The sequence below is a fragment of the Babylonia areolata genome, chromosome 11 (genome assembly GCF_041734735.1).
Source record: "Babylonia areolata isolate BAREFJ2019XMU chromosome 11, ASM4173473v1, whole genome shotgun sequence".
NCBI lineage: Eukaryota > Metazoa > Mollusca > Gastropoda > Neogastropoda > Buccinidae > Babylonia > Babylonia areolata.
The window spans coordinates 42,997,842-43,016,128 of NC_134886.1; the positions used below are offsets into that span (position 1 = coordinate 42,997,842).

Below are 18,287 nucleotides of genomic sequence, written 5' to 3' on the forward strand. Positions count from 1 at the left end.
ACACTGACACTTAGATTAACATCAATTTTGGATTGACACTTTCTCAGTATTTTACAGCCATTTTGGACTGACATCTGTCTAGCTGTTGAAAACTGAATGTGGCAATGATACAGAAACAGTATTTTGTATGTAGGCGGGTATGCCTATGTGTTTCAGAGCCACGGTGGTTTCAGCAGACAGTAATGGGGATGAGATTGGCCTGGAGACACCCAACACAAAGCCAGTAAGTACTGCACACTTCTCACACTCCTCCTCTCTGCAGCAACTACTTCTTCCGTATTATATGGTTTTCTGTGTAACTGTTGGTGGTTCATTTTTTTAATAGCGCTTTTTGTGCCCTTTATTTTACTTTGTCTCATAAGAGAACTTCTGTGTATTTCTGTGTTCGCGTTATGGGGTTATTTTTTAAATTGTGTGGGTTTTTTTTCCATTTATTTTACTTTGTTTCTGAAGAGAGCTACCTTACATGGATTTCCGTGCTGATGTTATGGCAATTTTTTTTTTTCAATAGTTCTGTTTTTCCCCCTCTCCTTTACAGTTACTTTACTTTGTTCCTGCATTAAGCATGCCTTTAACAGTCCCTATACTGCATTAGCAAGCTTTTCAGTATTACAAAAATCAGCCACTCCCGTCCATGTCTTCACAGCTGTTTTACCTTTTGGAACAAGAAGCTGCTCTCACTTTTTTTCTTTTTTTTTTTCTGTGTGAAGACTTTTGCCCATCTCCAAACAGCAGCTGAGGTATACACTGAAATGAGTTTGGCAATATCCAGAAAATGGATGATGAGTTTCCAAATCTTTATTGCTGACAAGGTCATTCACTTCATCTTTTGTCACAATATGAGCTTTGTGATTAATGTTTTGTATTGTATTCCTCTTGTCACAGCAGATTTCTCTGCATGAAATTTGGGCCGCTCTCCCCAAGGAGAACATGTCACTGCAGTGCAACGCAAATACTGGCGAGTGTAGGATTTGATCCCATGCATTCAGACTCTCTCGTTTCCTATGCAGACGTGTTACCACTAGGCCACCACTCAGCGTTACAGTTAACTGTGCATGTTTTCTGTCATGTTTTGCTTCATATCAGCCTGTTTCTGAAGCTTGACCTTTCTCTTCCAGCTGATGGCGCCAGGTACACGATGGTTCAGGAGCAAGAAGGTTAAGTACATCTGGGACCCTAACTCTCGTCAGTTTAATAAACTCAGGTGGGTGGTGTACTTGGTGGAGTTATGTCTGTGTTGTTGTTCTGTTGTATGTTTGGTGGAGTCAGGCATAGAATGCTCCTCCTGTGACTGTAAACATAATTATGTTGACACAAATATGTGTGTCACATGTGCTGAAAACACAGCTCAGTTGTGTCTGTTGACTGGTAACTCATTTTTGTGCATGATATCATTTTAATGCATATTTCATTTTAACAACCACTACTACAAAAAAACAACAACAACAAAAGTCAAGAAAAAAACGGTTGGTTCAGAGGCATGGTTTTGGAGCTTTTTTTTGTATATTGTTGTACACAAAGTAAAGAAGGCAGTTTAGCTGGTGAGGATATATTGGTGGCCAAGTTAAAATGAAAAAAAAGGGATGTTTTTATGTCAAACAGTGACTGGAATGCAAGCATGCACTTTTTTAACATATGAGTGAATGAATGTCAAGGGATTGCACTCCTGTCATACACAGTGTATTTGTTTTCAGGGGGATAGACACCAACTACAAGTTTTCTTACTACCACAACCTTCAGGGGTTCTCTGCAGAGGAACAAGCTGAACGGTAGTGAACAAAATATTTTACCTACAGAAATAAACGTCTTGTAAACTATTTACCTGCAGTAAGTTTGACGTATTGCTGTGTGAGCTTTATATCTTCCATGACAACCAGAGCATCAGGAAAGTATTTTGAGGAGTCTATAATTTGTCACAAGATCTCTGCGGGTAAAATGTTATATTTTATTGTTTTAGTATTGAAGGATGGCAGAATCAGGGGTCTGCTTTTGTGCTTTCATCGTGGATTCACTTTTGTTTGTGTGTGTGTTTGTGATAAATTTACTCTTTGAATCTTGGAAAGCTTTCTGATTTATGGGGTGGGGGGCGTGGCTTTTTATTATATGTGCTTGAAAAAAATTGAATGTGATACAATATCTGAACATACCATGGATTGGAAATGTTTTTGCAACACCCTTTTTCATACTTTCACACAAGTGACTACATTTTATTTTGGTAATTCAGACAAAAAAAAAGTATAAAGTAAGTGTTAGTTTAGTGACAGATTACTTTTAGTGAGAATCCATGTACACTGACATTGCAACTTCTGACTGACCATGTTACTGCATTGCAATGAATCCTTTATGTTTCAGGCGTGCTTTGTATGGGGTCAATTCCATCAGGGTCCATGTGAAGCCAATTATTGTTCTTCTTTTCAAAGAGGTAAGTTCACCATCAGTTTAGGGTACTTTATTTGATGATGTCCTTCTGCCCTGATACACCTTGTGAGCTATGGAGCCATTTGTGCTCACTTAACCAAACTGAATGGAACTCTGTGTGTGTGTGTGTGTGTGTTTTGGTAATTAATTTAACGTCTTTTCACTAAAATGATTTTAGATGGGGGGGGAAAAAAGTAGTGTGTTTGTGTGCTTGTGTCCGTGTGTATGCATGCTTGCGTGTGCATGTGCATGTGCGTGTGCATGTATGCGTGAGTGCATGAATTTGTGTGTGTGCATGTATGTGCACAATTAAAGCCTGACACTAACCTAGGAAATGAATGAAGAGTGCCTACAGGCTGCTGTCAGTCAGCTGTGCCCAGGCAGGCAGACTGTTGTGCAAATGACTGTAAAGTGCTTAGAGCTTGGTCTCCAGTTGAGGAACGGTGCTATATAAGTAACCATGTCAATCGATCAGTCAAAAAAACGAAGAATAAAACAATCGGTGACGTTGTGATGTTTGTTTGCTTGGCCAGGTGCTGTCCCCGTTCTACATCTTCCAGCTGTTCAGCATGATCCTGTGGTACCTGGATGAGTATGAGATCTACGCTTCCTGCATTCTGGGTATCTCCACCATCTCCATCATCATCACCATCTGGCAGACACGCAGGGTGAGGGGGGTGTGGGGGGTGAGGGTGGGGGTGGTGGTGTGCATGGGGGGTAAACCCTGAAAATGGAAAACAAATGAATCAGTGAGGAAAACAGAGCATCCATTTGTAAAGTGCCTTTTTGGAGGTGTGAAAAAGTATAAGTGAAAGTACAGTGTTTGACGTTCAGTTGAAATGAGATGTTCAAAGTGAAAAAGGTGTGGAGTGATGGCATAGCGGTGACATGTCCGCCTAGGAAGTGAGAGAATCTGAGGGCGCGGGATCGAAACTCACACTCGCCAGAATTTCCTACCCTTCCAAAAGACCATAAGTGGTGGTCTGGATGCAAGTCACTTGGATGAGACGATATACAGAGGTCACTTGTGAAGCATGCATTTAGCGCATGTAAAAGAACCCACAACATCAAAATGGTTGTCCCTGGCAAAATTCTGAAGAAAAATCCACTATGACAGTAAAACAAATACGCTTGGAGACCAAGAAAAAAAGAGAGAGTGTGGCGCTCTGTCCTCGGGAAGAGTAGCCTGAATTTGGAATAGAATAGAATAGCAGAAAATAGAATGCAATGCAATGCAATGCAATCCAATATGCAGTGCTATACAATACAATACAATACAATACAACATTACACAACACAGTGCAATGGAATGCAATGCAATACAAAACAATACAACACAATGCAATACAATACAGTGAAAAACTACAATACAATGCAATACAGTGCAACGCAACACAACACAACACAACACAGTTGCTTCCTGATATCTGGAAAACATTGAAAGTACGTGGTGTTTAGAAGGTGCTGATTGGAAACTGTTGATTGATGTTGATTTACCTGTTTGAAGAAGCAGAAGGTGAGGAATCATCAGAGGGGGTGGGGAAAGAAGATAGAGGGAGAGGGGAGAGAAACAGCTGTGAAGGTGGTCTGATCAGCGGAAATGACTGTTTCAGTTCCAACGAGCCCTGCGCAACACCATTTCATCATCCACCGTGGTCACTGTGTGTCGAGGGAATGACAGTAAGTGTTGTGTGGATTAATACTTGTGATATTAGGGATATTAGTGTGGTTTTCTGTATTTTTTATTCGGCTTTCTTGATTGATAGGGTGGTGTTATCATTCTCTGTGTGTTTGCGTGCGTTTTTGTGTACGCGCCTGTGTATGTGTGTGTGTTGGTGTGGTGCTGGTATACTCACAGACAATTTGTATGTGTGGACATTTTCTCAGTCATTGTCCATTTAAAATACAGGCCATCATGATCGTTATTAAAAAAAAAAAAAAAAAAAGATTAAAATATGCCTTTTTTTCTCTGAAACTGTGATATTCTAAAACTCTTCTCGTGCTGCTGTTTGAAAACTGATTTGTTTCATGAATACGTCCCATGTCCTGACCGATTCAGTCAATGTAATTAATGCCTTTCTGACCTGATCACTCTTTTAGCAATGACAGAAACAAGTAGTTTATTGGTCATTTGTGTGCTTGTCCTCGGATTCCTTCTATATTCTAAGCAAGCATGAAAGAGAGAAGTGCAAAAAAAAAATTAAAAAAAGGAACGAGAAGTTAAATCATCAGTGGACAGCTCCACAGCTTAGTGGAAATGCCGCTGTCTGTTACAGACTTATTACTGTTTAAAGAGAACTGAAAGGTGACAGTGTGTGGGCGTGTGGGTTCGGACATAATTATGAGTATTATGGAAGAGTTGTGGAAACCCATGGGGCTGTACGCTGGTCTTTGTTGCAGCTTTTCACGACATCTCCTCGGAAGACCTGGTACCAGGGGACATCATAGAGATTCCACGCCGAGGATGTCTGATGCAGTGTGACGCTGTGCTCATCAGTGGCAACTGTATTGTCAATGAGAGCATGCTGACCGGTCAGTGGGAACATGTTCAGTCTTGATGTTGGCATGCGAACATAATGCCCTGAACTCTTTTTTTAATTATGTCGCCTTTTTATCAGCAAACTGGTCAAGAATTGCTCTTTTAGAAATGATAAAGTGTTCTTGTATCTGTTGTTGTATGGTCCATTGACTTTCTGTTCTTTGTGTGCCTGTCAGAGGGGTTGTATTTTGAATTGCATGAGACACTGTGTGTGTGGGTGGGTGTCTGTGTGCACTCTTGCATGTCTAGCTTTCCAGCTGCCAAAATGAATGCTCTTTGTATTGAAAACAGTGGTATGATTCAGAAAAAAGAAAAGAAAAGAGAAACTGTGTCAGACTTCCTGATGAGCACTTTGATGGGAGGAAGGTGACAGAATTATTAAGAGGCAGATCTGCTGATACAGTCTCTGTGAGGGTTTTGGTTTGAATCCAAATCTTGCCTTTTCTTCCCCAGTTTAAGTGGAAAATCAAACTCAGCATCTAGTCAGTCAGATGAGATGATAAACTGAGGTCCTGTGTGCTGCAGGCACTTGACGCATTGAAAAAGAACCCATTGCAACAGAAGGGTTGTCCTCTGGCAAAATCCTGTGGAAGAAATCCACTCTGATAGCGCACACAAATACACATACAAGCATGTGCACATTGGGTTATGCTGCTGGTCAGGTATCTGCCTAGCAGATGGGATGTAGTATATATGCCTTCTTGAGAAACTGAAACTGACACTGTGATGGGGTGTGTTCAGGGGAGAGCGTGCCCATCACCAAGACCTCCATCCCTAACCCTGTGGCCGTGTCGGGTGTGGACGAGACCTCCTTCTCCATGCAGAAACATTCCAGACACATCCTGTTTGCCGGCACTGACGTCATCCAGACCCGTTTCTATGGCAGCCAGAGAGTCCGAGCTGTCGTTCTTCGAACAGGTTTGTTGTGACTTCTGCTTGATAGATGTTTTTTTATTGATGAAATGGTCACAGGTGGAAGTTTTATGATGTAAGGACTTTGGAAATGTGACTTTGATTTGTTTGTAAACTAAATGTGTTTGCTTGGTCAGTATAGTATAAGGGCTTTAAAATGTGGCTTTTGAATTGTATGTGAACAAAAGGTACTTGCTGCTTTTTAAATGTTTGCAGTTTTCTCCTGTTGGAATTATGTTCACAGCTGTTATGTGAAGCGAAGAAATTGGGGGGCTTTGATAATCTTTCTGATGAAGATAAGATCAGTGTTACAGAGAGGTAGCTTACATACACATGGAAGCCAAGCCTAACAAGTGTACATGCATTTGTGCATGTGCATGCTTCATGTATGCATGCGTAGACACATATTCACACACATACATACACACACACACATAGACACACACAGACACACAAGACACAGACACCCACATACTCACACCCACACCCACACATGCATACATACATACACACACACACACACACACACACACACACACACACACACACACACACACACACACACACACACACACACACACACACACACACACACACACATCAGATTATTACCTGTGTCTTATACACATGGAATATGAAAGAGCCCATTGTCACTGTGGCAGGATTTCTGACGTCCAAAGGAGAATTGGTGCGTTCAATCCTTTACCCAAAGCCTGTGGACTTCAAGTTTCAGCGTCATTCCTACTACTTCGTTCTCTTCCTGGCAGCAGTGGCCTGCATTGGTTTTGTCTACACCATTGTGCTCATGGTCAGTGCACTGGCTTTACCTCACAGCGTATCAGGTATCAACACCGACTGTCCTAAAGCTCTTTTGGCCAAGAGAGAGAGCAGATATGAATGAATGAATGATATGGATACTTATATAGCCCCTATCCTGGGTTGGACACCAAGCTCTAAGTGCTTTACAAACGCCAGGTCATTTGCACAACAGGCTGCCTACCTGGTTAGAGCTGACTGACGGCTGCCTTTGGGCGCTCATCATTTGTTTCCTGTGTCATTCAGTCAGATTTCAGACACACACACATGCACACTCAGATTGACATGTAACATTTTAAGCGTATGACCATTATGTTTATTTACCGTGCCATGTAGGCAGCCATATTCCATTTTCAGGGATGTGCATGCTGGGTATGTTCTTGTTTCCATAATTCACCGAATGCTGACATGGATTACAGGATCTTTAACGTGCGTATTTGATCTTCTGCATCAGTGTACACATGAAGGGGGTTAAGGCACTAGCAGGTCTGCTCATATGTTGACCTCGGAGATCAGAAAAGTGTCCACCCTTACCCACCAGGCCGGATATAACTTGGGCAAGACTCTCTCCACTATAATCAGTTTGTAGCCTAGATAGCCCGGACAGCGTTTGCCTCCTCTGGGTTATGATGGTCATAGTTGGGCTCAACTGACTTCCATACGATTATATATCTCTCCCTTCATTATATCTTTTTAGATATATTTAGTCATTGTTATGTCAGTGTTTTACACAAACCTAGTGTAAGGTCTTGGGGCCTGAGCAGCGTGTTGGGTCTGCCTAATTGGATTGTAATTGATCAGCGCAGTTGGATCAGTTGGCTTGCTCTGACACCTTGAAATTGAAACGGAAACTTCTCTTAGCCTGTGTTTCTGGCTGAAAAGGTGCAGATGATGGGGCAGCGAAAAAAAAAAAAAAGAAAAAAAAGAGAGAGAGAGAGAGAGAGAAATTCACCATATATTGTCTTGGATTGGCAGGTGGGTTATGGTGAGCCGGTGAGCGACATCATCATCCGTTCCCTGGACCTGGTGACGATCACGGTGCCCCCCGCCCTCCCTGCGGCCCTGGCCATGGGCATCGTGTTCGCACAGCACCGCCTGAAAAGGCGCAACATCTTCTGCATCTCCCCTGTCAGCATCAACATCTGCGGCACTGTCAACACTGTGTGTTTCGATAAGGTTGGTCTGATGTCAGTGGGTTGGTGCTGGTGTCTGTGTATGCGGGGGTTGGTCTGTGTGTGGGACTTGTTTGTGTGGATTTGTCTTAGTGGATTTTGTCTGTGTGCGGATTGGTCTGTGAGTGGATTTGTCTATGTGTGGATTCATGTGGAATTGTCTGAATGTAGATTTGTCTGGGTGTGGACTTGTGTGTGGGTTTATGTGCATTTTTCTGCGTGGATTTGTTGTATGTGGATATGTCGTGTGAATTTGTCTGCCAGGATTAGCCTGCATGGATTTGTTGTCTGTATGTGAATTTGTCTGTCTGGGTATGTATGTGTGTTTCCGTATGTGTGTGTGCATGTGTGTGCGGATTTGTCTGTGTGTGTTTGCATGCGTCTGTTGTATTGGTGTGACTGCATACATATATCAACCAGTGTCTTTGATTCACTTTTTTTTTGTTGTGGGTGCTTTTTCTTCATTCAGAATTATCACAGAGCCCATCATCGGTTGCCAGTAAGATCTATGAGTGATTCATTGCAAAAAAGATTTCCACTTCCTTGCTTGAGTGATTTTGTCTTTGTCATCTTCTTTTTCTAGTAGGTGTGGTAGGATAAACATGTTTTATTCCATGTGTCTGTTATAGACGGGGACTCTTACGGAGGATGGACTAAATATGCAGGGGGTGATACCAGCAAACGGAGCCAAGTGAGTACTGAAGATGTAGCATGCTTGTAACCATGTGTTATGTTTTTGGCTGTTAAGTAGATGTGTCTGCGCTGCTTGGTTTTTTTGTTTTGTTTTTGTTTTTGTTTTTTGTGTGTGTCATTTTGTTGTTGTTGTTTTTCTTTTACCTTGTGATTTTCTTTATGCAGAGGGCTGGATATAAACATATTTTCTTTATTCCTTTGCCTTCATAAAATTGAATTTCATTTCATTTCATTTCATTTTGTTTCATGTGTTTTTATCTGGTGGCTGTTGGGTATGTCAGTGTATGTTGCATGTCTGTTGCGATTTGTTGACGAGGTTTGTGGGTCCACAAGTGCTTGGTTGTGGGTTGTTGTTTTCTGATCCTATCTTTTCCCTTGATTTTGAAGACGTAAGTGTTTGTGTTGCATTTTGTATTGAATTAGTTCCTTGTCACAACAGATAAACAGAGAAATTTCTCTGTGTTAAGTGTGGGCTGTTCTCACAAGAGTGGCTGGCTTGGATCCTGCCCCTGAGATCAGACTGAAACCAGCCTTCGAAAATGGAATTGGCTGCCTAAATGTCAGGGGTAAAAATGGCCATACAGGTGAAAGCTCACTGGAGACATGAGCAAATGTGAGAGTTGCAGCCCAGGAAAAGGGAGGGGGTGGATTGGGGGGTGGGGTGGGAGGGGAAGGAAGAAGTATACCAACATTAAGTGAGGAAGAGAGGCGGTTGAGTGTGTGTTGGTGGTGTGTGCTGCAGGTTTGACCCAGAGCAGCGTGACCTGAGCAAGCTGGCCAAGGGGTCCCTGCTGGAGGCCATGGCCACGTGCCACTCCCTGACCATCATTGAGGGACAGCTGATGGGCGACCCGCTGGACCTCATCATGTTCAACGCCACCGACTGGGTCAGTGTGCTCTGTCTCTTCCTTGGGGGTTTCCCTCCTGCTGCTGTTGTTGGACTGCTGTCTTACCTGATGACACATTGTTTGCAGGTTTCACGATGTCTGATGGGTGTTTTTTGGAGCTTCTGATGGGCACACACACTATGAAGCTTCTGATGGGCAAACTGTTCGCACACTATGAAGTTTCTGGTGGGAAAAGTACAGAGCTTCTGATGGGCAGGTTATGAAGTTTCTGATGGGCAAACTGTGGAGCTTGTGATGGGCAAAGAATGAAGCTTGTGATAGGTTAACTGGAGCTTGTGATGGGCAAAGTATGAAGATTATGATAGGCAAACTGGGAAAAGTATGAAGCTTGTGATGGGCAAAATATGAAGCTTCTGATGAACAAAGCATGAAGCTTGTTATGGGCAAATGGTGGAGGTATGCAGCTTAAAGATCTTTTTGATGGTACTTCTGCTTTGTGGAATCCAACCTGGTTTTTTTTTTGGGGGGGGGGGGGGGTTCAGCAATGATGGTATCTGCTTGTAGCTGTAAACTGTTCAGAATGATTTTGAGCATTAATTTGCTAGCATGGACAGTCAAACTGATGGCTTGGTAGTTCTAGGAGCATTGGAGAGTTACTTTCTTGGGGAGGGTGATAAGTGATTTTGGTCCATGGCACGGAAAATGAATGATGAGCACCTAAAGGCAGTTGTCACCCAGTAGGCAATTTGTTGTGAAGACATTACTTGACGTGACAGAGATGTTTCACAGTATTTTACTGTACACTGCATGTATGTTGTATAGTGTATTGTATCTGTGTAACCCCATTCACAAGGGGCCTAGGCCCAAACTGAATAAACTTTGTTTTGTTTTGTTTCATAAAGTGCTTTGAGCTTGGCCTCTGATAGAGGATAGGCGCTTTTTAAGTACTTGCTTGCTGCACACTGTGTCCATTGGCCATATAAGTACCCATGTCCTGTTCATGTGACCAGGTACTGGAGGAACCAGGAGCAGAGGAGACTCGGTTTGACACCATGGTCCCCACCATTGTACGACCCAAACACCAGCCTACCTCGACCTGCACCAGCAATGGGGAGGTGTGTGCGGTGTGGGGTGGGATGGGGTGGGGTGTGTGTGTGTTTTTGTGTGTGTGTGTAGTGTGCGTGCATGTGTACAGGTGGGTGGGTGGGTGAAATGGTGTGTTTATGTGGTGTGTGTGTGTGTGTGTAGGGTGTGTGTGTGTTTGTGTGTATTTTATGGTATGGTGTGTGTGGGTGTGGTGTGTGTGTCATAAGTTTATGTGTGTTGAGTGAGTGTATGACGGGCGCAGTAGCCGAATGCTTAAAGCATTGGACTTTCAATCTGAGGGTCCCAGGTTCGAATCTCGGTGACGGCGCCTGGTGGGTAAATGGTGGAGATTTTTCGGATCTCCCAGGTCAACATATGTGCAGACCTGCTAGTGCCTGAACCCCCTTCGTGTGTATATGCAAGCAAAAGATCAAATACGCACGTTAAAAATCCTGTAATCCATGTGGGTTATGGAAGCAAGTACATACCCAGTATGCACACCCCCGAAAGCGGAGTATGGCTGCCTACACGGCGGGGTAAAAACGGTCATACACGTAAAAGCCCACTCGTGTATATACGAGTGAACGTGGGAGTTGCAGCCCACGAACAAAGAAGGAGAAGAAGAAGAAGAAGAGTGAGTGTATGTGGTGTGGGTGGGTATGGTATCATATGTGTGTGTGTGTGTGTGTGTGTGTGTGTTGAGTGTGAGAGTGAGTAAGTAAATGAGTGACACTTGTTCAGACCCCCCAGACTGTGCATTCTGTTACCTTGGTTTGCTTTTGACTCACTCAGTACGGCCAGTACTCTCTTCTCCTCTACTCAGATCCCTCGGATGTCCAGTGGGTGTCTAAATGACCCAGCCTTTAGCTTCCGTCGTCAGAATTGTGGTATTCTTTGTCAACATTCACATCTTCAGTATAAGAGCCTTCCGCTTGCAATATTTTGATGATGGTAATTGGGGTGAAACTCTGTTAATGTCGTCTCTTTCGCCGTTCGTATGGAAAGAGTTAATGTCATGTTGAAATTGTTGACATCTTTTTGTTGGTTAGTTATTACCTTTTTTTGTTTTCAAGTACTGGAAACAAAATAGAAGGGATTTTGGAATTGCTTTCTTCGCAAGGGATTTGGAATTGTTTTCTTTTCTTTTTCTTTTCTTTTTAATGAACCTTTTTAAATTTCATTTTTAACATCAAAAACAGAATAGTGATATACAATGAGAAAAAAAGCAAAAAGGCTGAACACCACTATTTCCTTATATTGGGTATATCAATTGATTTTTTGATGGAACTGCTTTCTTTGCAAGTCAGTGTACATGAGTGGTTGATGGGTCACAGGCATATTTGTGTGTATACATGTATTTTGAAAATGTTTTTTCTGTTGTTTTTTTGTTTTTTTTATAAAATTGTCATTAAAAAAAAGTGATGGTGCTGAATGATAGTGTTAACAACTGGGGTCACAGGCATATTTGTGTGTATATTTTTTTATGTGTATTTTTTTCTTTCTTTTTTTTTTTATTAAAAAAAGCGTCAGTGATGATGCTGAATGATTGTGTTTACAGCTGGGGGCACAGGCATATTTGTGTGTATATTTTTTTATGTGTATTTTTTTCTCTTTTTTCTGTATGTTTTTTTGTTTGTTTGTTTGTTTTGTATTAAATTAAAAAAAAGTGTCATTAGAAAAAGGTATGATGCTGAATGATTGTATTTACATCTCAGGTCACAGGCATATTTGTGTGGATATGTTGTTGTTTTTTGGGTTTTGTTTTTTGTTGTTGTTTTTTTTATATTAGAAAAAAAAAGTCATTAAAAGAAAAAAGTGATGATGGTGAATGATTGTGTTTCCAGCTGAGCGGTGAAGACATCGGCATTGTGCGCCAGTTCCCCTTCTCCTCCAGCCTGCAGAGAATGTCCGTGATCACTCGCAGGCTGGGTGCCAAGCACTTTGACCTCTACGTCAAGGGGTCGCCCGAGATGATCACCAGCCTCTCCATGCCTGACACAGGTTGGTTAGGAGACGCTGTGTCCGCATGCATGTCTGGGTGGGCAGGGGGCTGGGTATGGTTGTGGGGGTGGGGGTGGAGGTTTGTATGTGTATGTTTGTATGTAAAAGTGAAGAAACTTTTCAGTAATGATTATAATGATAAAATGAAGGCTTACACAGTGCAGTATGTACTCCCATCTCAGATGGGGCTAACCGTGCTTTACAATAGAATATACAAATTTAAGATTAATTTACTTAATAGTGTGTACAAAAAATCAACACAGGCAGTATCACAGTCTCACATCACATGGGCCCAAAATCACAGCAAAATAGATGAATCACATTTACCATTGTCAAAATGTACGTCAAGGAACCAGGCATCACAAAATAATGACAGCAAAAAATCACAAATACATAGAAATCTAAATGCTGACCAGCTGCCATGGTGACATGGTTAATGTTGTGGACGTTTGACCAGGAGAATGTGGGTTTGAACCCCAACAGAGGTGTGGGGTGTTTTTTTTTCAGCCCGTGGCCACATCCTACCCAGAGTTAAGTGTGTTACGGGCTCAAATGGGAAGGCCAGGACTACACAATGGAGGGTCATCCACTAAATGGATGTGTCTTTGGAAGTGATGTTTAAATTTCCTGACTAGCACTGCAGGCGTCAGTATCTATCGGCCTGCTTGATGCTGGGAGATATTGTGAGAGTGCAGCCTTTTCAATAGACCCAAACTTAATGTACCCCCATAGCAGCATCTTCATCACCCCCACCATCATTCGTCATCATCGAAATACAGAAAACAATAAAATAGTGGTGGTTGTAAAAACATCAAAAAAAAAGAAAAGAAAGAAAGAAAGAAAATTTGAAATGCTGAGTGGAGGGAGCAGTCTGCTGTTTGATTAAAATGCTATCTGCAGTTATTCACTAGAGTGAAGGCTTATATTTACTGTTTTGTTTTGCAACTGTTTCTTGTGAATCATTCATGTGTACAATTCATGTTAGGTGTGTGTGAAACTTCTTGTGTATTGTTACTCGTTCTCATTTTATTAACTTATGAGAGATGTTGTTTTCCGCAGATTTCCTCTGTGTTATACTTAATACATCTGTTGAGTATAAATATATATATATATATGTGTGTGTGTGTCTGTGTGTCTCTTAAAATAGTCAGCCAGTGTGCAAATAATATCCACTGTTGGAAAATAAAGTTTCATTCATTCATTTATATTCTCTCTCTGTGTCCCTCTCTCTCTCTCTTGCTTAAGCAGCATTGGTCTGTGCACACACTGAAACGAGTGTTTAGTTTGGCTAATGTGCAAATATCTCCACTGTTAGAAAAATAAAAGATTCACTCATTCATTAATCCATTTACTCTTTCTCTTTCTGTCTCTCTCTCTCTCTCTCTCTCCCTCTCTCTCTCTCTCTCTCTCTCTCTCTCTCTCTCTCTCTCTCAAGGAGCATTGGTCGGTGCACACACTGAAACAAACATGAAGCAAGTGTTTAGTTCATCTGTGAAATGAGATAGATAAATGAATAAATTAAGGCAATAATTACAGTAGATAAATAGATAAATATATACAGTAATGAATGAATGAATATGAAAAAAGGAATGGAACAGCAGTGATAATGTAAATAAATAGATTTAAAAAAAAAAAAAGTAACAGTGATGACAGTGTTTGCCCCATGTGGTGTCCACGCCGGTTGCTGTGTTGCCAGTGCCCATGGACTTCCACAGTGTGCTGACCAGCTACACCCAGCATGGCTACAGGGTCATCGCTCTGGCCAAGAAACAGCTGCCCTCCAAACTGACCTACCCCAAGATACAGCGACTGCAGAGGTGAGCCATGCTTTTGAGGCTTAGCGCATGTAGAAGAACCCACAGCAAGAAAAGGGTTGTCCCTGGCAAAATTCAGTAGAAGAACCCACTTTGATGGTAAAACAAGTAGCACTTGCAGACAGAAAAAAATATGATGAAATAAAAAGTGACACTGCACTGTGGTGACACACTGTCCCTGGGGAGAGCTGCCTGAATTTCACACAGTCTGTTGTGTGAGAAAAATGTATTGCAGTACAGTACAATTAAAAATTTTAAAAAGTGGGTGGGGGTTGGGGGGGGGGAGATGTATATAGATAAGTAAATAAATAAGTTTCAGTGATTGTTAAGTTGGCCATGCTGAGATGATTAAAAATTAACCCCAAAAACATGCAGCATGTAAATTATATAACAAAATGAAGAAAAGAAAAAAAAAGATGATTGCACAGGTGGTGTTGATCAATTCTGTCAGAATTATGGTTCAAAAAGATGTCAGGGGTTATGGTGACACAGACAGCAGTGACAGTGTCAGGGGTTATGGTGACACAGACAGCAGTGACAGTGTCAGGGGTTATGGTGACACAGACAGCAGTGACAGTGTCAGGGGTTATGGTGACACAGACAGCAGTGACAGTTGAGGGATGTGTGCACAGTGACACAGACAGCAGTGACAGTTGAGGGTTGTGTGCACAGTGACAGGACAGCAGTGACAGTTGAGGGTTGTGTGCACAGTGACAGGACAGCAGTGACAGTTGAGGGTTGTGTGCACAGTGACAGGACAGCAGTGACAGTTGAGGGTTGTGTGCACAGTGACAGGACAGCAGTGACAGTTGAGGGTTGTGTTGAGGGTTGTGTGCATGGTGACACAGCCAGCAGTGACAGTTGAGGGTTGTGTTGAGGGTTGTGTTGAGGGTTGTGTGCACAGTGACACAGCCACCAGTGACAGTTGAGGGTTGTGTGCACAGTGACACAGCCACCAGTGACAGTTGAGGGTTGTGTGCACAGTGGGACAGCAGTGACAGTTGAAGGTTGTGTGCACAGTGACAGGACAGCAGTGACAGTTGAGGGTTGTGTGCACAGTGACACAGACAGCAGTGACAGTTGAGGGTTGTGTGCACAGTGACACAGCCACCAGTGACAGTTGAGGGTTGTGTGCACAGTGACACAGCCACCAGTCACAGTTGAGGGTTGTGTGCACAGTGACAGGACAGTAGTGACATTTGAGGGATGTGTGCACAGTGACACAGCCAGCAGTCACAGTTGAGGGTTGTGTGCACAGTGACAGGACAGTAGTGACAGTTGAGGGTTGTGTGCACAGTGACAGGACAGTAGTGACAGTTGAGGGATGTGTGCACAGTGACAGGACAGTAGTGACAGTTGAGGGTTGTGTGCACAGTGACAGGACAGTAGTGACAGTTGAGGGATGTGTGCACAGTGACAGGACAGCAGTAACAGTTGAGGGTTGTGTGCACAGTGACAGGACAGCAGTGACAGTTGAGGGTTGTGTTGAGGGTTGTGTGCATGGTGACACAGCCAGCAGTGACAGTTGAGGGTTGTGTTGAGGGTTGTGTGCACAGTGACACAGCCACCAGTGACAGTTGAGGGTTGTGTGCACAGTGACACAGCCACCAGTGACAGTTGAGGGTTGTGTGCACAGTGACAGGACAGCAGTGACAGTTGAAGGTTGTGTGCACAGTGACAGGACAGCAGTGACAGTTGAGGGTTGTGTGCACAGTGACACAGACAGCAGTGACAGTTGAGGGTTGTGTGCACAGTGACACAGCCACCAGTGACAGTTGAGGGTTGTGTGCACAGTGACACAGCCACCAGTCACAGTTGAGGGATGTGTGCACAGTGACAGGAAAGCAGTGACAGTTGAGGGATGTGTGCACAGTGACAGGACAGCAGTGACAGTTGAGGGTTGTGTGCACAGTGACACAGACAGCAGTGACAGTTGAGGGTTGTGTGCACAGTGACACAGCCACCAGTGACAGTTGAGGGTTGTGTGCACAGTGACACAGCCACCAGTCACAGTTGAGGGATGTGTGCACAGTGACAGGAAAGCAGTGACAGTTGAGGGATGTGTGCACAGTGACAGGACAGCAGTGACAGTTGAGGGATGTGTGCACAGTGACAGGACAACAGTCACAGTTGAGGGTTGTGTGCACAGTGACACAGACAGCAGTGACAGTTGAGGGATGTGTGCACAGTGACAGGACAGTAGTGACAGTTGAGGGTTGTGTGCACAATGACAGGACAGCAGTGACAGTTGAGGGATGTGTGCACAGTGACACAGACAACAGTGACAGTTGAGGGATGTGTGCACAGTGACACAGACAGCAGTGACAGTTGAGGGTTGTGTGCACAGTGACAGGACAGTAGTGACAGTTGAGGGTTGTGTGCACAGTGACACAGACAGCAGTGACAGTTGAGGGTTGTGTGCACAGTGACAGGACAGTAGTGACAGTTGAGGGATGTGTGCACAGTGACAGGACAGCAGTGACAGTTGAGGGATGTGTGCACAGTGACACAGACAACAGTGACAGTTGAGGGATGTGTGCACAGTGACTCAGACAGCAGTGAGAGTTGAGGGTTGTGTGCACAGTGACACAGCCACCAGTGACAGTTGAGGGTTGTGTGCACAGTGACACAGCCACCAGTGACAGTTGAGGGTTGTGTGCACAGTGACACAGACAGCAGTGACAGTTGAGGGATGTGTGCACAGTGACAGGACAGCAGTGACAGTTGAGGGTTGTGTGCACAGTGACACAGACAGCAGTGACAGTTGAGGGTTGTGTGCACAGTGACACAGCCACCAGTGACAGTTGAGGGTTGTGTGCACAGTGACACAGCCACCAGTCACAGTTGAGGGATGTGTGCACAGTGACAGGACAGCAGTGACAGTTGAGGGATGTGTGCACAGTGACAGGACAGCAGTGACAGTTGAGGGTTGTGTGCACAGTGACAGGACAACAGTCACAGTTGAGGGTTGTGTGCACAGTGACAGGACAGCAGTGACAGTTGAGGGTTGTGTGCACAGTGACAGGACAGTAGTGACATTTGAGGGATGTGTGCACAGTGACACAGCCAGCAGTGACAGTTGAGGGATGTGTGCACAGTGACAGGACAGTAGTGACAGTTGAGGGATGTGTGCACAGTGACACAGACAGCAGTGACAGTTGAGGGATGTGTGCACAGTGACAGGACAGTAGTGACAGTTGAGGGATGTGTGCACAGTGACAGGACAGCAGTGACAGTTGAGGGATGTGTGCACAGTGACACAGACAGCAGTGACAGTTGAGGGTTGTGTGCACAGTGACACAGCCACCAGTGACAGTTGAGGGTTGTGTACACAGTGACACAGACAGCAGTGACAGTTGAGGGATGTGTGCACAGTGACACAGCCAACAGTGACAGTTGAGGGTTGTGTTGAGGGTTGTGTGCATGGTGACACAGCCAACAGTGACAGTTGAGGGTTGTGTTGAGGGTTGTGTGCACAGTGACAGGCCAGCAGTGACAGTTGAGGTTTGTGTGCACAGTGACAGGAAAGCAGTGACAGTTGAGGTTTGTGTGTACAGTGACAGGCCAGCAGTGACAGTTGAGGTTTGTGTGCACAGTGACAGGAAAGCAGTGACAGTTGAGGTTTGTGTGCACAGTGACAGGCCAGCAGTGACAGTTGAGGTTTGTGTGCACAGTGACAGGAAAGCAGTGACAGTTGAGGTTTGTGTGTACAGTGACAGGCCAGCAGTGACAGTTGAGGTTTGTGTGCACAGTGACAGGAAAGCAGTGACAGTTGAGGTTTGTGTGCACAGTGACAGGACAGCAGTGACAGGTGTATGCATGGTGACACAGGTAGCAGTGATGGTTGAGGTTTGTGTGCATGGTGACATGGGTAGCAGTTACAGATGTATATACAGTGACACAGGTAGCAGTGACAGGTGTATATATGGTGGCATAGTTAGCAGTGACAGGTGTATGCATGGTGACACAGGTAGCAGTGACAGGTGTA

General features: G+C 43.9%; 1 protein-coding gene across 2 annotated transcripts in view; it reads left to right on the top strand.

The window, feature by feature from the left end:
- The window catches only part of LOC143287755 (polyamine-transporting ATPase 13A3-like), a 76,476-nt gene that overhangs the window by 30,710 nt on the left and 27,479 nt on the right, over positions 1–18,287 (top strand). For both annotated transcript variants that reach the window (XM_076596016.1, XM_076596015.1), the window contains exons 5-19: positions 157–223; positions 1,119–1,204; positions 1,695–1,769; positions 2,353–2,422; positions 2,952–3,086; positions 4,032–4,098; positions 4,819–4,950; positions 5,699–5,875; positions 6,532–6,677; positions 7,661–7,861; positions 8,487–8,548; positions 9,293–9,437; positions 10,409–10,513; positions 12,329–12,485; positions 14,182–14,302. In XM_076596016.1, coding sequence (XP_076452131.1) covers positions 157–223; positions 1,119–1,204; positions 1,695–1,769; positions 2,353–2,422; positions 2,952–3,086; positions 4,032–4,098; positions 4,819–4,950; positions 5,699–5,875; positions 6,532–6,677; positions 7,661–7,861; positions 8,487–8,548; positions 9,293–9,437; positions 10,409–10,513; positions 12,329–12,485; positions 14,182–14,302 — 1,746 coding nt within the window. The remainder of the gene's footprint in view (positions 1–156; positions 224–1,118; positions 1,205–1,694; positions 1,770–2,352; positions 2,423–2,951; positions 3,087–4,031; positions 4,099–4,818; positions 4,951–5,698; positions 5,876–6,531; positions 6,678–7,660; positions 7,862–8,486; positions 8,549–9,292; positions 9,438–10,408; positions 10,514–12,328; positions 12,486–14,181; positions 14,303–18,287) is intronic.